Consider the following 17,501-nt stretch of genomic DNA (forward strand, 5'->3'; position numbering starts at 1 on the left):
AGGACAGCAGTTTGGCCAAAGTGGAACATAACGTTTCATAGTTAAACAGCATCCTGACGCCTGAATGTAAAAGGAGGCTTCCTCAAACACATTTTAACATTTAAAGCTTCCCTACTGAATCTAAACAGCAAGAATAGTTCAGGACTATACATAAACACTGTATTTAAAGTCCATCAGGAAAAAGATAATGTTTAACTCTGTGGTGATTGCATCTGACCTCATAAGGGATAAGTATCTGTGTGATGTCTCAGAGGACAGCAAATAAAACGCAGCAAAATAAGCACAAGGCTAAAACTGGACCAAAAGCAACATCAAGGTTTTCTTAAGTTTGCAGAGTGCATGTTTGTTAAATATAAAACTTCGATAACATGGAAGATAACTTTGAAGTGCTTTTTAATTAAATATAAGCTATTAAAGAAACCGAGCTTACAGTAGAAATAATAAACATTCTCATCAGAGCGAAGACACTAGACACCATGAAGGTGAAAGCAAGACTTCTTTACGCCTACTGTAACATTAACCATGGAGTCATTGGGGGTTTTTTTTAGCAACTTGTGCAATACCAATAACACTCACCGAACACTTCATTTAATACATATGGAATCTGTTATTGTCTAATTTTGAATCAGTTTCTTGTTCCTGCTAAGCAATAAGCTATTTTATGTCTGTAGTCCATCTCTTTAAAGTTTCAACACATTGTGCATTCAAAGATGGCATTTTAAACATTTCATTTTTAAAAAGAACCTATTTGAGCTATTCTGCACAAATCCTCTACAATAACAACACTGAAGATTTCATTTTAGACTAAAAATCTGAGGGATGTTTGTATATCAGACATTTCTGAAATCCTCAGACCAGCATTATCATGACTTCTAGATCTATCGAGTTGCTTCTTTGTGATTGATTTCAGTCTTGTGTTAGGCATCTTCTGGGTAAATTAAAATTTTACAGTTACAAACTGAAGACCTACGATATAAAGTATAAACAACATCAGTCCAGGGACAGATCCTTGAGGAACAACTGGAAACAGCTTAAGCAATCACTAACACAAAGTGAAATACAGTATAAGGTATCATGCTTCTAACACTTTGGAAACAATTTCATAATAGTCAATTTTTTTACAATAACCAATGTTGAAAGTGGTTATGAAGAAGATAAAAAGACTATAAAAAACAAAATATGTTAGCTCACTATTACTATTATTAGTCATAACATGCCTGATTTCCCTCTGATAATTTTCTCCATACTCTGTAAAACTTACCTTGTACCGGCTAGATAGTCTTTTCCAGATTGAACAGTTCTCATAGGCCTCTGGGCTGCACCAACTTTAGGGGTCAGTGTGTAACCCTCTCGACCCAGCATCTTGTTGGCCAGGTTCAGGTTGGTCAGCTGAACACAGTAATACAGAGAAATAATTCATCTTAATTTTATTGTACTTAAAGATGTTTTGTCTGATCAGCTTTTTTTCAGTGCAAGCCATTGGTAGCAGTAAATCCTGTGTTTTAAGCTGTTGAGTTCCTCCCTCAGCTGACTGCCTTTATCTCTGGTATCTATGTGAAATGTATACACAGCACATGGCACAGCTAGTCTCTGTTTAACACTAAATCCAACCTTCACCTCCACCTCCTCCATAACAGCAACAGTTATCATGACTCTCCAGTCGAAATGTGCTTATAACCCAATCAGCCTCATCTCAGTGCTACTCTGTAGTCTCAGTGAAATATTATGGGAGTATTAATCATACATCATACCGTTGTGGTATTTTATTTACTTTATTTCCTCCTGTGCGCTAAATGTCCAATGGGAAAACTGTTGAGCTGCCAGACCTTGTACGACATAAAAGAAAAATGTGTCAGCATGTTGTTACACACCCACAGCGCTAGTTTACTTCTAAAGTTAGACAAGTTATATTCCTTCAAAGAACAAAATCTAAATGGAGGAAATATAATACGTTTGATTGTGGATACTGTTTATATTCATAAAGAGACAAAACGTAGGGATTCACAGAAACAATAAATGTTCTCTCAGGGGCTATCCATCTCTATTCTGCACCATCCTCTTCTGTCATGTTTACGGGACTTTCTATTTATTTAAAACAAGGCAATCTTACAACAGTGGACATAAACAGACACACATGGTGAAAGGATCCACAATCATATTGTCGCATCACTGCACAGCAGCATGATGGAGATGGCGGCCATGCCTGGTTTTACTCAGTGTCAGTCTCTTTCTGTTTATATGGCCCTGCTTGAGAGTGAGTAATTACTTAAACCCTGAGGTCAACTGTGCAACGGAGTGTTGTTCATGTTTACAAAGTTCTCCATTTAGCCCAGAAAGTGATTTAATGACTTAAATCGGAGCCTTAGAAAAATCTAAATGTTCTCTGAGCCCTATAAGTGCCAAATACTGGACTATTTGACTAAAGCTTCTGCCATGGCCTGGATTAACTGCTCTTGGGAAACACAGCAAACAAGTTTCAGATAGAATGAAAAATGTACAGTCAGAAAGGAAGTCATAAAACCTGCACTCTGTGTGGTCTGGTGCCATCACAAAAAAACTCTTCACTGAAAAAAAAATGAAGTGAGGCAAAAGAGGGAGGAAAGGTTTAGGGTCTCCCAATGCTGAGGGCCAAACCATTGGAGAATATGGGAGAAGGTGGTGATGGAGCCAGCCAAGCTGCCACTCCCCTGCTCAGTGCCAATTTGCCACATTCCTCCATTTATAAGCATCAATTACCAAAAAAAAGTGGCTGTCTGTTAAGTATCAACAGAAATCACTCCCCCATGGTGCATCTGATAATGAGACCTCACACAGAGCCATGGCTTGATGCGGCTCACCGCTTTTTGGGCTAGCCAGCGTTAAACTTCAGTTCCAGACCCACCCCCACAGCCGCCCCAACCCACAGACTGGAGGCGAATGGAGGGCTGAAGGAGGAAGGTGTGCTGAAAGAGGCAGCAGACCTCCGCGGCTCCAACAGGTCTGCTGAAAGTATGAGCAGCTACACGCCGCCCATCAGCATGGGGTCTAAGCCAGATTTACGCATCAACAAAGGAAAATATCAAAGACCTCACAGTGAGACTGACAATTCCTCTCTACATGAAACATTACAGAGATTTTTTTCCTTGAAAGAAATACTACAGAGGTCAGCTAACAGCTGCTTAATATCTGCATAGCCTCTTGTACCGGCTGACAGAGTGGATCCAATTTCATACCTTAATCTTCTTAAACTTAGTTTCTGAGGTGCAGAACATCCCTGTTTCAGCAGACACTACATACACTACAATTGCATATAAAATCTAAAACATTTTGAGACAGTTATTCTGATTAATTGTGATTAATCAATTGAAATTATTGAAGTAATCATTATTTCAATGATGGCTGATTTAGCAATCAAGTAATCATTAACTAGAGCATATAAACTCAAAAAAGCCATTTTCTGAGAGAAAAACAATAGTCAGGGCTGTAACTAAGCCAATACTGTACAAAAAAAAATCTATAAATTTTGCATTTAGGAACAAAAAACCCTTTCTAAATATGTTCCAGACAGAGCTCCTCAGGTGGCAAAGTTTTAGCTTCATCTGATTCAAATTCTGTAAAAGCTCCAATAAAAAACCTTTTGCTATTTAGTTATTAAACATCTGATCCAAAAAATATGAACAGATCAACCCTACACTGTATTGATGGTAAGCCAAGAAGAAAAGGTTGAACTTTTCACATTTTGATATTAGAAGGATTTTTTTTAGCTGCAAATGAATCCTTTGGTACAAATGATCACGCAAACTTAAATTAAATGCTCAAAAATTGGGGGAGCTTTACGACATGGGATAAACCTCGGAAAGGAATTATATATTATTATAATGTACCAAGACAAAAAAGAAACCCACATGGTGTGTCAGCAGGTTGATGTGACTGGAGCTGGCATAGTGGCGAGCAACCTGCTTGTCAGCCAGTTTCTGCAGGGCTGAGATGAATGCTTGCTGATTTGACTGGGCTTGGGCAGACAAAGATTGTAAGTCCCTCAAAGTCCCCTCTGAGTTAGACTTGTGCTTGGAACGGCTCCTGTACATTCCTAAAATGAACAGAAACAAGGGTGAGACATCACATTAATTTAGTTGTGAAAGCCACATGCAACAGAACTTCGATTACCTTGGTGTGCTGAGGTAGGTCTAGAGAATGTCTGGCTGTAGACGTGCGTGGCACTTGGTATTGCAAATGTAGTTTTGGAGTTGGTTGTGGGTGTAGTAACAGACTGAATCCTTCTCAAAGCCTGGTTTGGTGGCACAGCAGAAGCTCCATTAGAGCTGGTAGATGAGGGTGTCTGATTCACTTTTGGCTGCGTGATGACGGGGGCAGAGGTGTATGCGGGAGGATCGGAAAGAGTTTCCGAATGGCAAAAGTTAGACTTGGCCAAGGACTGTGCGTAAGACGGTGGCTGCGGAGGTGGCGGCGGTGGGGGGCAGTGAAGAGGAATGGATTTTGTAGTAGGAGAGCAGTGCTGTGGATGAATGTTTGCGCAGCCTGAACTTGGAGAAAAACTGGAGCAGTGCTGAGACGACTGGACATCTGGTTGAGTTTTACTGGCAGTAACGTCAGCCTGTTGGTCTGAACGCAGCACAGGCAATTGAGTCTCAGAGGATTTGATGTTTGGGTCACTGCAGACTTTCCCTGCAGAGAGTGAGGACTCTGAAGCTCTGGAGTCCTCTTTGGTCACAGGCAAAGCTGTTTAAAGGGGAAAGAAAGCCCAAGCTATGTTATCATTAGTCACTCATTCCTCTACTCTGACAGACACTATGATCCCACACTGAGTCCTAATCATTTGATGGCTGACCTGTCCATCTCACATGACTCTTCTTTTGTTTACTTTTAAGTGGTTCAAAAAAATAAGCAGTTGTTCTTTAATATCACAAGATAATATAAAAAATTTACTGCAAACCAGAAATATGAATAAAAATAGAACATATGGAACTTACTTTTAGAATTTGCCCTGCTGCCTGAATCCTGAGCCTTGACACTTCTAACTTTATTTCCTAAGAAGACGTTGGCTGATTTATTTCTATGTGTATAATATGTCAGCACTTCCTCCAGATCGTTCTCACTGTGGAAAAAAAGACATTAAAATAAATGAGGCCACTTAGCTCATATTACCATGTATCCTGCCAAGCCAAAGTATTCACACCTCTTGTAACGTTTTCCTGTTAGAAAAACACTCACTTCATTGTATTTTACTAGGATTTTGTGACAAACAAAGTAGCATACAACTTTGAAGTAGAAACACACATTCATTCCAACAAGTTTTACAATTGTGTGTTTGTATACATAAGATTTGATTTAAAGCATTCCAATTGAAAACAGTTGATAATTGTTTTCCTTCTCAAAGATGAACCTTCACACCAGTCTGTTTTGGAGCTCCTAACGAGTTTACGTTCAAGACTTTCCTATATTTACCTCCACCCAACTTCTCATTAACTTTGACCAGCTTCACTGTTTCTGCTGAAGTGAAGCATCCCCACAGAATGATGCTGCCACTGCCATTTTTCACATTTGGTAACAATGGATTCAGGGAGATCTGTTATTTTTCTACCACACAATGTATTCTGTATGAAGGCCAAAGTTCAATTTTGGTTTCTTTTTCCACATGTTTGCAAAGTTCCCTACATGGTTTATGGCAGGCTGGTGTTCTTATAGGTTTCTTTCAACAATATATTTCTCTTGCCACTCTTCGTATAATTTGTGGAGTGCATGACTAATGGTTATTCTGTCAACAGGTTCTTCCAGATGAGCCATGGATCTCTGCATTTCTCCTAAAGTTACCAAGGGTTTCTTTTCTGCTTCATAAACTAACACGCCTTGCAATTGCCTTGGATGATTGAATGAGCAGAGCTCCAAATCTTGGGGAACTGTTGTTTAAGCACCAACCCTGCTTTAAACTTTGGTCCTGACCTTTCGGCTGTGTATTCATGTTTTTTTGTTCACTAATGTTCTCTAACATACCTTGAGTTACTTCTCACAGCAATTAGTTGTGCAAGATTCTAGCTTGGGGTATATAAAAAAGCACACATTTTTCAAATTTGTAGAAAATGTTAAAATCCATGTGGGTTTTTTTCCACTTCACAACTGTACATTGTGTTGTGTTGGTCTATCACATAAAATAATAGAATTCATTAAAGTTTGTGACTGTAAGGTGAGAAAATCTGGGAAGGTTCATGGAGTATGACTACTTTTGAAAAATACAATAGAAATACACCGGTGTATAGCCAAGCAATGAATGAAGGAGGTCTTTAGTGGGTTTTAAAACCCACTAAAAGACACACAAACCTTGCTCCCATAATGTACTCTTGAAATACACTCTCATTAACACAATGCTCCTCTTCGCCACTTTCCTGCTTTGTCATCAACTCAGTTTCCTGTAAAAGAGAAAGGAAAGCAGAAGGCAGCTGGTCTCAGTTATCCAAGTATGATTCTCTTAAGTTTCAGTCCCTCATCAGGACAAAATGCTGTGATTAAACTGAATTATTGGATGAAGTACCTTATTGTAACAGTGGATGAACTCTCCTAACTGGTAGGACAGGATGCGTCTGCGATCTTGGAGTGGTAACTGGTGATTGGGCAACACAATGTTTATGTCTTGTTGAAGGTTAGTGGCAGCTCTTCTCAAGAATCGTATCACAAGCTCCTGTCCAGACAAATAAAATACATGTAAATTGGCGTGCCGTGGTGGCGGACCACATTCAGAGGCAACGTGGCCTCGACGCGGCTGTCGCGGGTTCGACTCCCGGACCCGACGACGTTTACCGCATGTCTTCCCCCCTCTCATTCTCCCTTTCTCCCTGTCAGCCTACTTTGAAAAAGGGGCAATAGAGCCTACAAAAAGACCCCTTGCAGGGCGATAAAAAAGAAATAGAAAAAAAAAAATACATGTAAATTATCTTAGCACTGCTATGCAGAAATACTGATTCATCATAGTCTGCTTTTAAATATCCCATTTGCTTTAGTTCTTCAAAAAGAAAAAAGAGTCCACCCCAATTTAACTGATTTGGTTTGAGGTCACTGATGATGATGTATACTGAAGACTTTCCAGTCAGACTGCCTCTTACACTCCACGTTTTCCTTCACTGTGGCCACAAATGTCTAATACACATTTCAGCTACGTAGCACAAATGACTAAATAATTACAATGGAAATTCATAGTTAGGAAACAATGCTTTGGAGTATTCCACCAATTCTACTTGTACTAAAAAATATCATGGGGAGAGAGGTAAAAGCGCATAAGTAAAACAGAATAGAACTCATTTATTTGACATGGATTTTTTTATTAAAAGAATTGCTGCAAATGAACTAAAGTTACCCAGTCCCTGGACAGAAAGATATAATTTCAGACAGATATACAAACAACGGTGAAAGTATAAATATACCCATATAGACTAGTGGCATGTACAATAATTAGGCACTGACTCATACCCTACTAAACGATAACAAATAAACAGGTAAATAACTTTTAAAAATATATATATAATACTTAAAATTCTAAAATCCTGGGAGAACAGGGTAGAGGTACAGGGTACAGACAAAAACAGCAGAACAACACAACAGTGTCAGGACAAGGCACACAAGCTAATAACGCTAATGTTGGCATATCTGACTACCAATGAGACCTTACCATTTGGTCGTTGTCATCATCTGGCCAGGTTGGGATAGAGTTGGTTTTGCTCTCAACTAAAAGCCTGCACTGGACTCTCTGAAGGTAAGAGGAAAAAGCCATCCGAGCCTGCACTTTGCTGAAAATAAAGCAGAGAGATGAAAACCATTTAAAATGGTAAAGTACACAATTAAGAGAAAGCAGTTAATTTTTATCTTTGCAAAGACATTATATTTTGATGTGCTGGTATGCTCTAGGAGCTCCTCTTAATCTCTGTAAACAAAAGGCGCAGATGCCAAATACTGAGATCAAATTCAGATTACTTTTTTAACTATGATTGATTGTAGCTTCAGGACAGCAGCCAGGAAGTACAAAGTAACTCTGGAGGAGCTACAGAGATCCACAGCTCAGGTTGGATAATATCTTAATAGAACACCTGTTAGTAGTCGACCCCACAAAACTGCCCTTTATGAAAGAGTGGCAAGAAAAAGCCATTTTGCAAGAGAAGAGAGCACGTCACCGTGAACACTTGTTTCAAGATGAATCTAGCAGACTTGGAAGACAACATAGTTCTAATGACTTGAGACCAACTTTCTACAGAGTTCTGTTAATGATGTAATTATTTGATTTAGGTGTGAAGAAGAGACAAACCATCCCTTGGAAACTGGAGATTGATGTCTGTAATTTAAATCAAAGTATATTCAAATGTCCAATCCATGTCTAGACTTTGTGTCCACACATATTAATCAACTAGTTTCACTCAATTCAACTCACAGAATACACGTGGGAAATTTCTTTTCAAAACATTTAACTGTAAATAGTGGTTAAAAGAATGTAAAGATGTAATGTTCATATTATTTCAGGTATTTTGTAGTTTTCATTCAATAAAGGCCTGTTTTTACTGGAGTCTATGATCAAGTACATACCTGACAACAAGTGACTTCACTCAAATTCTCAATTTTATCATCTAAGGAACTAAAAAACTATTGAACTATAAGATAAATATAGTATTACTTTCAACCAAAAGTTACTAAAATGTAACTTTTGGTACAGATAGGTCAGCTTATCAAGAGAACTGTCAGAAAACAGTATCTTTTTAAGATAAAATCCTGTGAAACGCAAACTCATGTGCTAGATGATCATTTCCCAGCTTCATACACTCTAAGAAATCCCATAGATTTTTCAACAAACTCAGACTTGTTATTGTAATACTTTGCTGGGTTATAATATCAAGGAAACATTTAAAATCATCAGGAGACTGTAGTCTTGGAAACAAATATACAGGAAACTACAGTTCATAGTGTTTGCATATGACCTCCTGTGGAACTCATTAAAAGTCAAAAGGCTGGAAAACTTTTATATTGGAACTTGTAAAAAACTAAAAGATTAGATAAACACATTCTGCATACAGCACAGCATAACTAAAAAACCACATCATATAATTTAACTGCAAAGTTATTAAAAAATTAAGAAGGTACATTTGTTCTGAAAATAAACATTGATCCACACACCCATTTCAGTAACACTCTCTCCAGGGTGGAAAGGGGACTGGTGGCTGTCTCTAGCAGCCAAAGGGCAGGGTACAGCCTGAGCAGTTCAGCGTTCCAGCACAGGGCAACACAGAGGCAAAAAGCACAAACAAACATGCACAGACACACTCATCCAAACCTAGGGACAGTTTCTATAAAACGATTATGCTTACGTATCTTGGACAGGCTGGGTACCTGGAGGGAACACGGGCATGCACAGGAAGAGCATGCAACTGAGATAAGGCTCATAAGTATTATTTGAATTTAGAAACAGTGCTAAGAACTTCTCCACCATCCAGCCTACAAACATAAATGTAGGAGTTGTTGCACGGTAGTGGCAGCATCATGCTGTGGCAATACAAAATTCTAACTAAGAATATGTGGCAAGACTTGAAAATTTATATTCCAAGACTTTTCATATTCTCTAACTGAGCCAGAGCTACTTTGCAAATAAAATGGGCAATAATCTCAGCTTCAAGAAGCACAAAGCTGGTAGAGATCATAGGTGTAACTTCCTGAAGGACTGGAGTGGACATGTCCCCACCAACTTTGACTTAAAGGGGACAGTCCCCACCAATATTTCAAACACCTTTTTTTCTTTATGTGCCTGCTTCTATTTACGGACAGTAACTCCGCAGTAGCTGCGCGCTGTGTTCAAAGCATTAGCAGCCAGTTAATCATTTCTAGCATTCCTTTGTAGAAAACGTAAATGGCAGGTCCGCTCAGAGAGCCCGTAGATTGGACATCACGTGACTTACTATGCACGGCAGTGCACCACATGCGCTGTTGCTTTGTAATGAGTGGTAGTAAAGGTGGTTTAGAAAATGACAAATGCAAAGAATCTGAAAAAGGGACATAATGTTTTGCTATGCCAGCAAGATATACAGAGCCAAGGGAATCACATTTCATAGGTCTGTAAAATGTTTTAATTTAAAAATATATATATAAAGAAAGTGGGGAGTCGGTTAACTATGCTATAGCTCAACTTCGACAACCTTAATATCTACCTTTGCTCCGCAGTTTGACATGTTTCGGTTCAGTTAGCACAAAAATAAGGCAACCGGCACATCTACTTTCTAACAGATTATTAGTAGAGCAGGTGTTAAAATTAGCTAAGCAACCACCACGAGTGTTCCGACGATTACTTCTTAGTTATTGCAAAATAAACATTAAGCCTGAAAACTCAAAAAACATAAAACTGTAACAGACTGAATGTTCTGTTTTTACGTACTTTCAGTGTGGGAAATGTTTTTGTGCTTACTAATGTTAATTCCTGATACACTTGAACGTAATCTTTGCTCTGAGATTCAGCTCTGTTAATTATTAGTTGCAATTCCAATGGTTTTTTGTGTGATGTTAAGTACAGAGACATGGACAGCTGCAGAATCGCATGTGAGACAGAAAAAGATATGAAAATGAATTAAGACCTGCCTTATTGTATAATTTTATAGTAAACAAATATGTTTGCTATGTTAACATATCTCATCCGCTATGTGTAATTCAGCAGGGTCCAGATTTATGCCAATTCAGAATCACGATTGAAAAATACAAAGTTTGCACGGAAAAGGATTCATTTGACGCAGAAGCTGTTCATTCTGTTTTTATTAATTCCTTAATAACATTTTGATTGTTACAAAATCTAATGTTGTTGATGTTTTTAAGCACTTCATAAAATCAGGCAACAAAAGGCAACTATATTATTGTGATAATTCTTCACAAAAAATGTCAGTAAATTGTGTAACTGTTTTCAACTGTAGGCAAGCATTGAGCAAATATACAAACTCATTCCATAACATAGAATGACTGAAAAGTAAAATTTTTAGAAATTACATCACCAAGTAAGAGACATTATATAGATCTTTAACATCTTTATATCTCTTTGTGTATTTAACACCAGCTAAAAGGTTATTTTCAAAAGATACAATTAATCTGACAAGCCTCATCAGGTTGTATATCCTAATTTACTGAATATTGGATATAAGACTATATGGGATTCACATTTAAGTTTTGGCCTTATTCCCATTAAAAAGGCCTTCAGGTCGTATAACTGTGGTGCATCAGACCCACCAATATTCTCCTTCTCCACAATGCGTCCCCACCAACTTTCAACACAAAGTTACACCCTTGGTAGAGACATACCTTCAAAAAAGGCTTGTAGCTGTAACTCCAACAAAAGATAACTCATGGGACACACATATTCACTTAACTTTTTCATATTGCAAGGAAAGTGTACATTTTTTTTGAAAACCTGCATACATACACTACATTACATTATATTGTTATTTATATTGTTATTGGTACATACAAAAAATACCAATAACAAAATGTTAAAAACCTATTCAGGGCATATAAATACTTGCAATGTAAGGCTCACCTTCTTCCTTGTGCACCCTTAGTCGGAGCGAGTTTATAAACATTCTTTTGAAATGTGAAATATAAGAGCAGTATCCAACACTAACATTAGCCCAGAATATAGACTGACCTGAGGTCCAGCCCCTGCTGAAGGACGTTCAGGAGGTTGACTGAGGGCCTGGCATTTTGCATGGCTGTGTCTGAGCTGGACTCAGGTTTGTTGTGGCTTTGCTCCAGTGGAGTGGCCATTTGTTTACTTTGTTCCATTACCAAAACCTTGAGCGGGAGTGGCTCAAGAGGTTGTTTCACCTCCTCGATTTCCTCCTGAGAACACTCCTCGGTCTCCTGGCTTCTGTTTTCAGCCAGGAAGGCCCTGGATTCCTTCCCTGAGATGTGCGGCAGTGCAAGAAAAGACAAATGTCAGTTACATCACAGGCATTTGGGATAAAACAGGCATGTGCTCAGAAAAGGTTTTTTATTGTTGCTGCGAAGAAATGAACTCATTCCGAGTCATTTTTGGCCAACCTTACCATGACACAGGGGAGTTATTTATTAAAACCAAAAGTACTGTAACATGTTATGTTGTTCTACTTAACTCCACACACAGTAACATGCAGAATACATCAGACCTACTCAGTTTTTTTCCCTTCGCAGCAGAGTGATGACTCAGGTGGCGTTCTTTCCTTTTTTGTGCTTCCAGAGACAGCAGCTTCCTCTCATACTGAACAACGTGACGGCCATGAGCTGTGTCCGCCACCAGGTGAGTGTTCCTGTTAATGGGTCTGACAACAGAACAGCATGTGAACAGTGGGGCATTGTTATTTGGATTCGTGTCATTCAACAATTAAAAAAGAGGAAGATACTTCTTTTAAATTCCAAGTCGCTTGTCAAAAACACAAAAATATTGTGTAGCTTCTCCTGAAGTATGATGATCCAAAACAAAGAAGATAAATGCCAAACAGCAGCATCTAACGGGTTGAAGCAGTAACCAATCAGTCTGATTACCTAACAAATATGGAAAATAGAAGGCTTAAAACAAAACTAAACTAAAGAACCTAAATGGAGGCTGCTTTACTAAAATAAAAATGGGTTCCTAACTAAGCATTAATCATCTATCACTCTTTTCTTTCCTGTCACCAAATCAACACCACAATGCTGAGCAGACACGAGGAACATGTTGGAAAAGCTTCTTCATCTCTTTAATGAGTCCTCTAACCTGTGCAATCAAAGTATAAAATACAGACAAGAGAGAATCCAAGCTTTTCCATAAGCCAAAGGAAAGATGTATTCCTGCCTTCCAACCGCAATGGGAATGCTTACCTTCCATGGAAAAGTCGCTTTGCCAGCAAGGAGTTCAGTGATGGCTTGGACTCGAGATATGGTCTGACAGAAAAAGGAGGAAAAACAAATACAATTCAAAATAGCTTTAATCTTTTTCAAGCCTTAAGTTCAATGTGTTTTTATAGATGTCATAAAATTCAGTTTTTAGGACATCTATGGATGAAATCCAGCAAAATAACCTGAAATAGACTGTTCTTTATATAATTGGGATTAATTCCTGCTCTGACCTAGTTGTTCTTTCAGCAATTGGCAGTTTTTGAGTCTGCGTACTCAAGTTAACAATTAATCGATTGCTAAAACAGCTGACAATTATTTCAATAATTAATTCATCACAATTAATCAGGTTTATTGTTTCAGCCCCAATTCTGACATTAAACAATTGTGATCCTGAAAGATAACACTTTTTTTTTTTTTTACATATAAGGACCCTGCTCCTTTATCTTTAATGTTTTTGGTTACAGTTAGGGAATCCAAATACGAACGGATAGATGGATTTTTTTTAACTCATTTGCTTTTCCATACATTTGTCAAGCTCCGAACTTTTCCAGGCTGTGTAGGATCCCTGGTTTGACTCTATTTGTGCGGATTATCCTAAATTATCTTGAATTTCCATGTTATCAGGAGACTGTAACAAACAACTTGAGGCCTTTTAAGGTATCTGCCTGTTCTTTCCTAGCTCTGATTACCCGTAAAGCTCCCATGTATCCTGGGTGGGGAAGATTCTTATGAAACCCCCTCTTCTCTCATACTCCTCCCTTATCCTTCTCAGCACTTTGATCTGCATTCAAGAGAAAAAGAAAAAAAAAAACATGATGTATTAAAAAGGATGCCATATTTTATTAAGACAGTGCATGAAAGTCAGCGTGGCCTCTGCTGCTTTTCTGACAACATGCAACACCCTGGCTTACCTCCTCAGTAGTCAAGTTCAGAGTGCTCTCTTCTAGGCTGCTTTTAGCTTTTGGCTTGTCGTTTAATCCATTTGTTTCCGAACTAACGGCTGATACAGTCCTGTGCTGTAAAGAGATAAGAACATAAAAACATTATTAATGTCCAATGTTAAAAATTATCTATATTTAGCCCTAAAGGATGTTAAAGTTCAATCTTGTAGAAGAAGTATAATTAACTACTATGACTAAAACATAATTCCTTTGCATCTACATATTTAACTTCCATTTATGAATGAAAAATGTGCAAACTATGCCACAGGCAACAAGAGTTTCTATTTTTCTCTTCTCCCTGTTACAGAAATAGCACATTTTTGCAATGCATTGGCATTCCGGTTGGCCCCTCTGACTGACAACTTTGGCATGCAGTTTGGGATAGCAGCCAGTAAGCTGGGCACAACCCCACAGGATCACATACGTAATTTGTCATCTAAATAGCAGAGGGATTATGTTTAATTTGCCTGATGCGGCTGGAGGGTTGTAAAGGCAGCCAAGCAGTGACATGGCCTAATCCCACAGCAAAAGTTTCAACTGTTAAAGAGTGAAATGGAAGAACAGGTTCCCTGTAGGCCCAATATTCTCACAAAGCCTCTGTGACAGCTATGGTGTGGTTTTGCGCCATGTATGTAGTGCATGCCTCACAAAGTTATTTACTCTACTTGAATGTTTTCAAATTTTGTCACATGGTAATTACATAATTCAATTAATTTTACTTGGATTTTATGTGACAGACCAACACAATGTTGTGCATAATTGTGACGAAGATAAAAAGAAAAAAAAACCTTTTCAATATATTCTTCATATGCATTTCAAAATCTCAGAAGTTTCTACCAAGCCCATCCAAACTACTACTTTACAGAAACCACTGGCATTACAGCTGCATGTGACTCGGGATAACTTGTGACCAGATTGATTTTGAGACTTTTTAGCCCGCTCAGTCACAGTCAGATTGGATGGAGAGCATCTGTAAACATTACATTTTAAACCATGCTATTGATTTTAAATTGAGTTTAGGCCTAGACTTTGACTGGTCCACAGTAACATAAAAAAACACCTTTTTTCAATTGCCCCTCTGGCAGTAAGTTTAGAGTAAACATCTGTTATATGATGAAACTTCACCACAATTTAGAGTCTTTTGCAACTAGCCTAAAACTTTCAGATGTACCTAAACTCCAACATACCTTAATCAACTGAATGACTCATTACCCGACCTCCACAGAACTGTTACTCTAAAGAGGAAATCCAGCCATTTGATCCATGTGTGTCGCAGTATGGATGCATCCAAAATGACCATCCCTGTTATAATAGTTTTGCATTTAGGGTTACCTTCTATGTTACTCCATCCATCTTCCCTGTTCCTGCTGAAAGAAAAGCATCTCCACAGCATGATGCTGCCACTACAATTGCAGGAAAGTACGAGACACTTCCAAGTCAGCACTTTCCAGATTGCATGATTAATAGTTGTCAGATTGTTTGCAGTTACTTCAAAATTACCATGGTCATTTTACTCAATAAAGCTCTCCTTGCATGACCAGGTTTGCAGTGGTGCCATAATGTTTCAAATACTAGATGGGTTTAACAGTGTTTCATGAGACATTCAAAACTTGGGATATTGTTATATAATTTAACTGCTTTAAACTTCTCCACACCTTGCCCTTCTTGGTGTATCTCGAGAGCTTCACAGAATAACTGTTTTTATACTAATATTAAATTACACGCAAATAAACTCAGGTTGTAAAAAAAATCTATCCACTTCACAATTATATGTGACTTTGTGTTGATCTATCACAAAAAATTCCAATAAAACGTAAAGTTTGACGCTACGGCATGATAAAACATGGAATGGGTCAAGGAGTTCACATTATTTGCAAGGCACTGAACATCTGAGATTCTGCATAGTTAAGTCCTTTTGAGGCCAGTGGTGCAATGCAGCATCTGAACCTTTTACTTGTAAAGGGCCACTTTGCTAATGTAATGAAAAGTCCTATTGAAAACGCAGCATTAGCAATCAATAGAAGCCATCTGTCTGTCACAGTGAAAAATAGTTAAGCCACATAATGAAATCAAGAAAAAAGCAGCAAGTAGTTTTTTAGCAGCGAAGTAACAAGCATCAGGGAATTACAAGTGGAAAAAAACAAAAGATTAATATGTCTGAGTCCGAATAAGACCAGCTTGCTTTGCAAAGTGGTTGTTGGAGCAAAAAAACACTTCTGCATGAGGACATTTGTGTTACCCTTAAGTCTTTACAAAAGGCACATGACAACACGCAAACCGCATCGACACGCCACTGTAAAACATTGTCACTATGTGTCTAAATAAGCTCCTTAACACAACATGAGGTGGAGCAGAAATCTGTCTGCTTTAGTAATCTTCCTCCGGCAGTGCTGCACCACAACTTGATGCAGTAGTCAAGCAGAGGAGCCAAGCGAATTAGCTGTCGTGGCATCATTAGGCAACATGACCCGAAGAGAACATTAGTCATTTGATTAGAAATGATAAAAAACTAAGGCACAGAGTTCTCAGCTTTTTCAAGCTGATGTCACTCAAACACTTTAATTACATTAGCAGTTGTTTCGCATTACAGTACATTTTCCAGGAGGGTGAGGGAAGAGCTCAGTGGCAGCTGCAGAAATGTACTGTTTTATCCCCCTGTTGCTGCATGAGGATAAAATGCAGTGCGACCCAAGGAAGGGTGAATGAGTGCAAAGCTTTGTTATCCTCTACCTGTAGTCTTGGTGCCGCCTTCTTGTCGACTGTGAATCGATCTGAACGAGGCTGTTTCGACAGAGGGTCTTGACCCACAAGGCCTGCAAAGAGAGAGAAACTCGGGAGTCAGTACCATAATCTTCAAGAAATCAAAAAAGATTTAAAGCAAAACAGGGTGGATAGAGTTTTGAAATCACAATATCCAAGTTAGAAAAAGACCTAACAAGGTTGTGTATACTATCACCTGGCTACTTTTCACTTTTAGGTTTTACTTAGAGAAGTAAAAAGCCAGCAGCAAGCGCTGTTAAGCAGTTAACAGTTCCATATTTGGTCACTTCAATGTATGTTATTGGGATTTTACATTATACAGTAGACCAACACAAAGTAGTGTCCAGTTATAAAGCAGAATGAAATTTTTTATTTTCTTTTAGAATAATGCCACTCATTATGGCAGCATGTTGGAGTAGATCTGTTACCTTAGTTCTGATTTGCTATTTTTCTGTAAATTGTTTTTGGATGAGGCATCTCATGTTTGGATGATTATTCAATCTAGTTTGGATGTTGTGAGCTGGAGGGATTTTTGCTCTTACACTTTTACTTTGAGGTGGCAACAAGTTATTGGTTTTTACATCTGAGAGCAGCTGATTAGAATCTCAAAAGCTTGAAAAATACCTGAGCTTTGACCCCAAACTCCAGAGGAGTTGTAAAGGAGACTTCATGGATGCAGAAGAGAGAAAAATAGGAACCATTGCTTTCGTTCATCATAATATCCTCTACTCCAATGTTTCTCTGCCCAGGTTTCTGACTAGATGACCAGAGAGAGATTTAAAGAGAAGCAGTAAAAGCAAATGAGGTGGATTAGCAGTGCTTGCCAACAACTGATGGTGTTAAGCAGGATATGTTACTGTGGAATATTGTCTCTGCTGCCCAGATATTGAGCTGTTAGCATATCATTACAGCAACACCAATATGTCAAACAACAACATTCTTCAG

General features: G+C 38.4%; 1 protein-coding gene across 11 annotated transcripts in view; it reads right to left on the minus strand.

Annotated features, from left to right (window-relative positions):
- ttll5 (tubulin tyrosine ligase-like family, member 5) overlaps positions 1-17,501 on the minus strand; it is a 62,801-nt gene that overhangs the window by 22,556 nt on the left and 22,744 nt on the right. For all 11 annotated transcript variants that reach the window (XM_028000346.1, XM_028000343.1, XM_028000338.1 and 8 more), the window contains 13 exons: positions 16,527-16,609; positions 13,767-13,871; positions 13,545-13,636; positions 12,838-12,900; positions 12,151-12,299; positions 11,648-11,903; positions 7,658-7,775; positions 6,527-6,673; positions 6,316-6,404; positions 4,971-5,095; positions 4,147-4,719; positions 3,885-4,069; positions 1,262-1,389 (listed from right to left, as the gene is read on the minus strand). In XM_028000346.1, coding sequence (XP_027856147.1) covers positions 1,262-1,389; positions 3,885-4,069; positions 4,147-4,719; positions 4,971-5,095; positions 6,316-6,404; positions 6,527-6,673; positions 7,658-7,775; positions 11,648-11,903; positions 12,151-12,299; positions 12,838-12,900; positions 13,545-13,636; positions 13,767-13,871; positions 16,527-16,609 — 2,113 coding nt within the window. The remainder of the gene's footprint in view (positions 1-1,261; positions 1,390-3,884; positions 4,070-4,146; positions 4,720-4,970; positions 5,096-6,315; positions 6,405-6,526; positions 6,674-7,657; positions 7,776-11,647; positions 11,904-12,150; positions 12,300-12,837; positions 12,901-13,544; positions 13,637-13,766; positions 13,872-16,526; positions 16,610-17,501) is intronic.

Source organism: Xiphophorus couchianus, chromosome 19, assembly GCF_001444195.1.
Source record: "Xiphophorus couchianus chromosome 19, X_couchianus-1.0, whole genome shotgun sequence".
Classification (NCBI taxonomy): domain Eukaryota; kingdom Metazoa; phylum Chordata; class Actinopteri; order Cyprinodontiformes; family Poeciliidae; genus Xiphophorus; species Xiphophorus couchianus.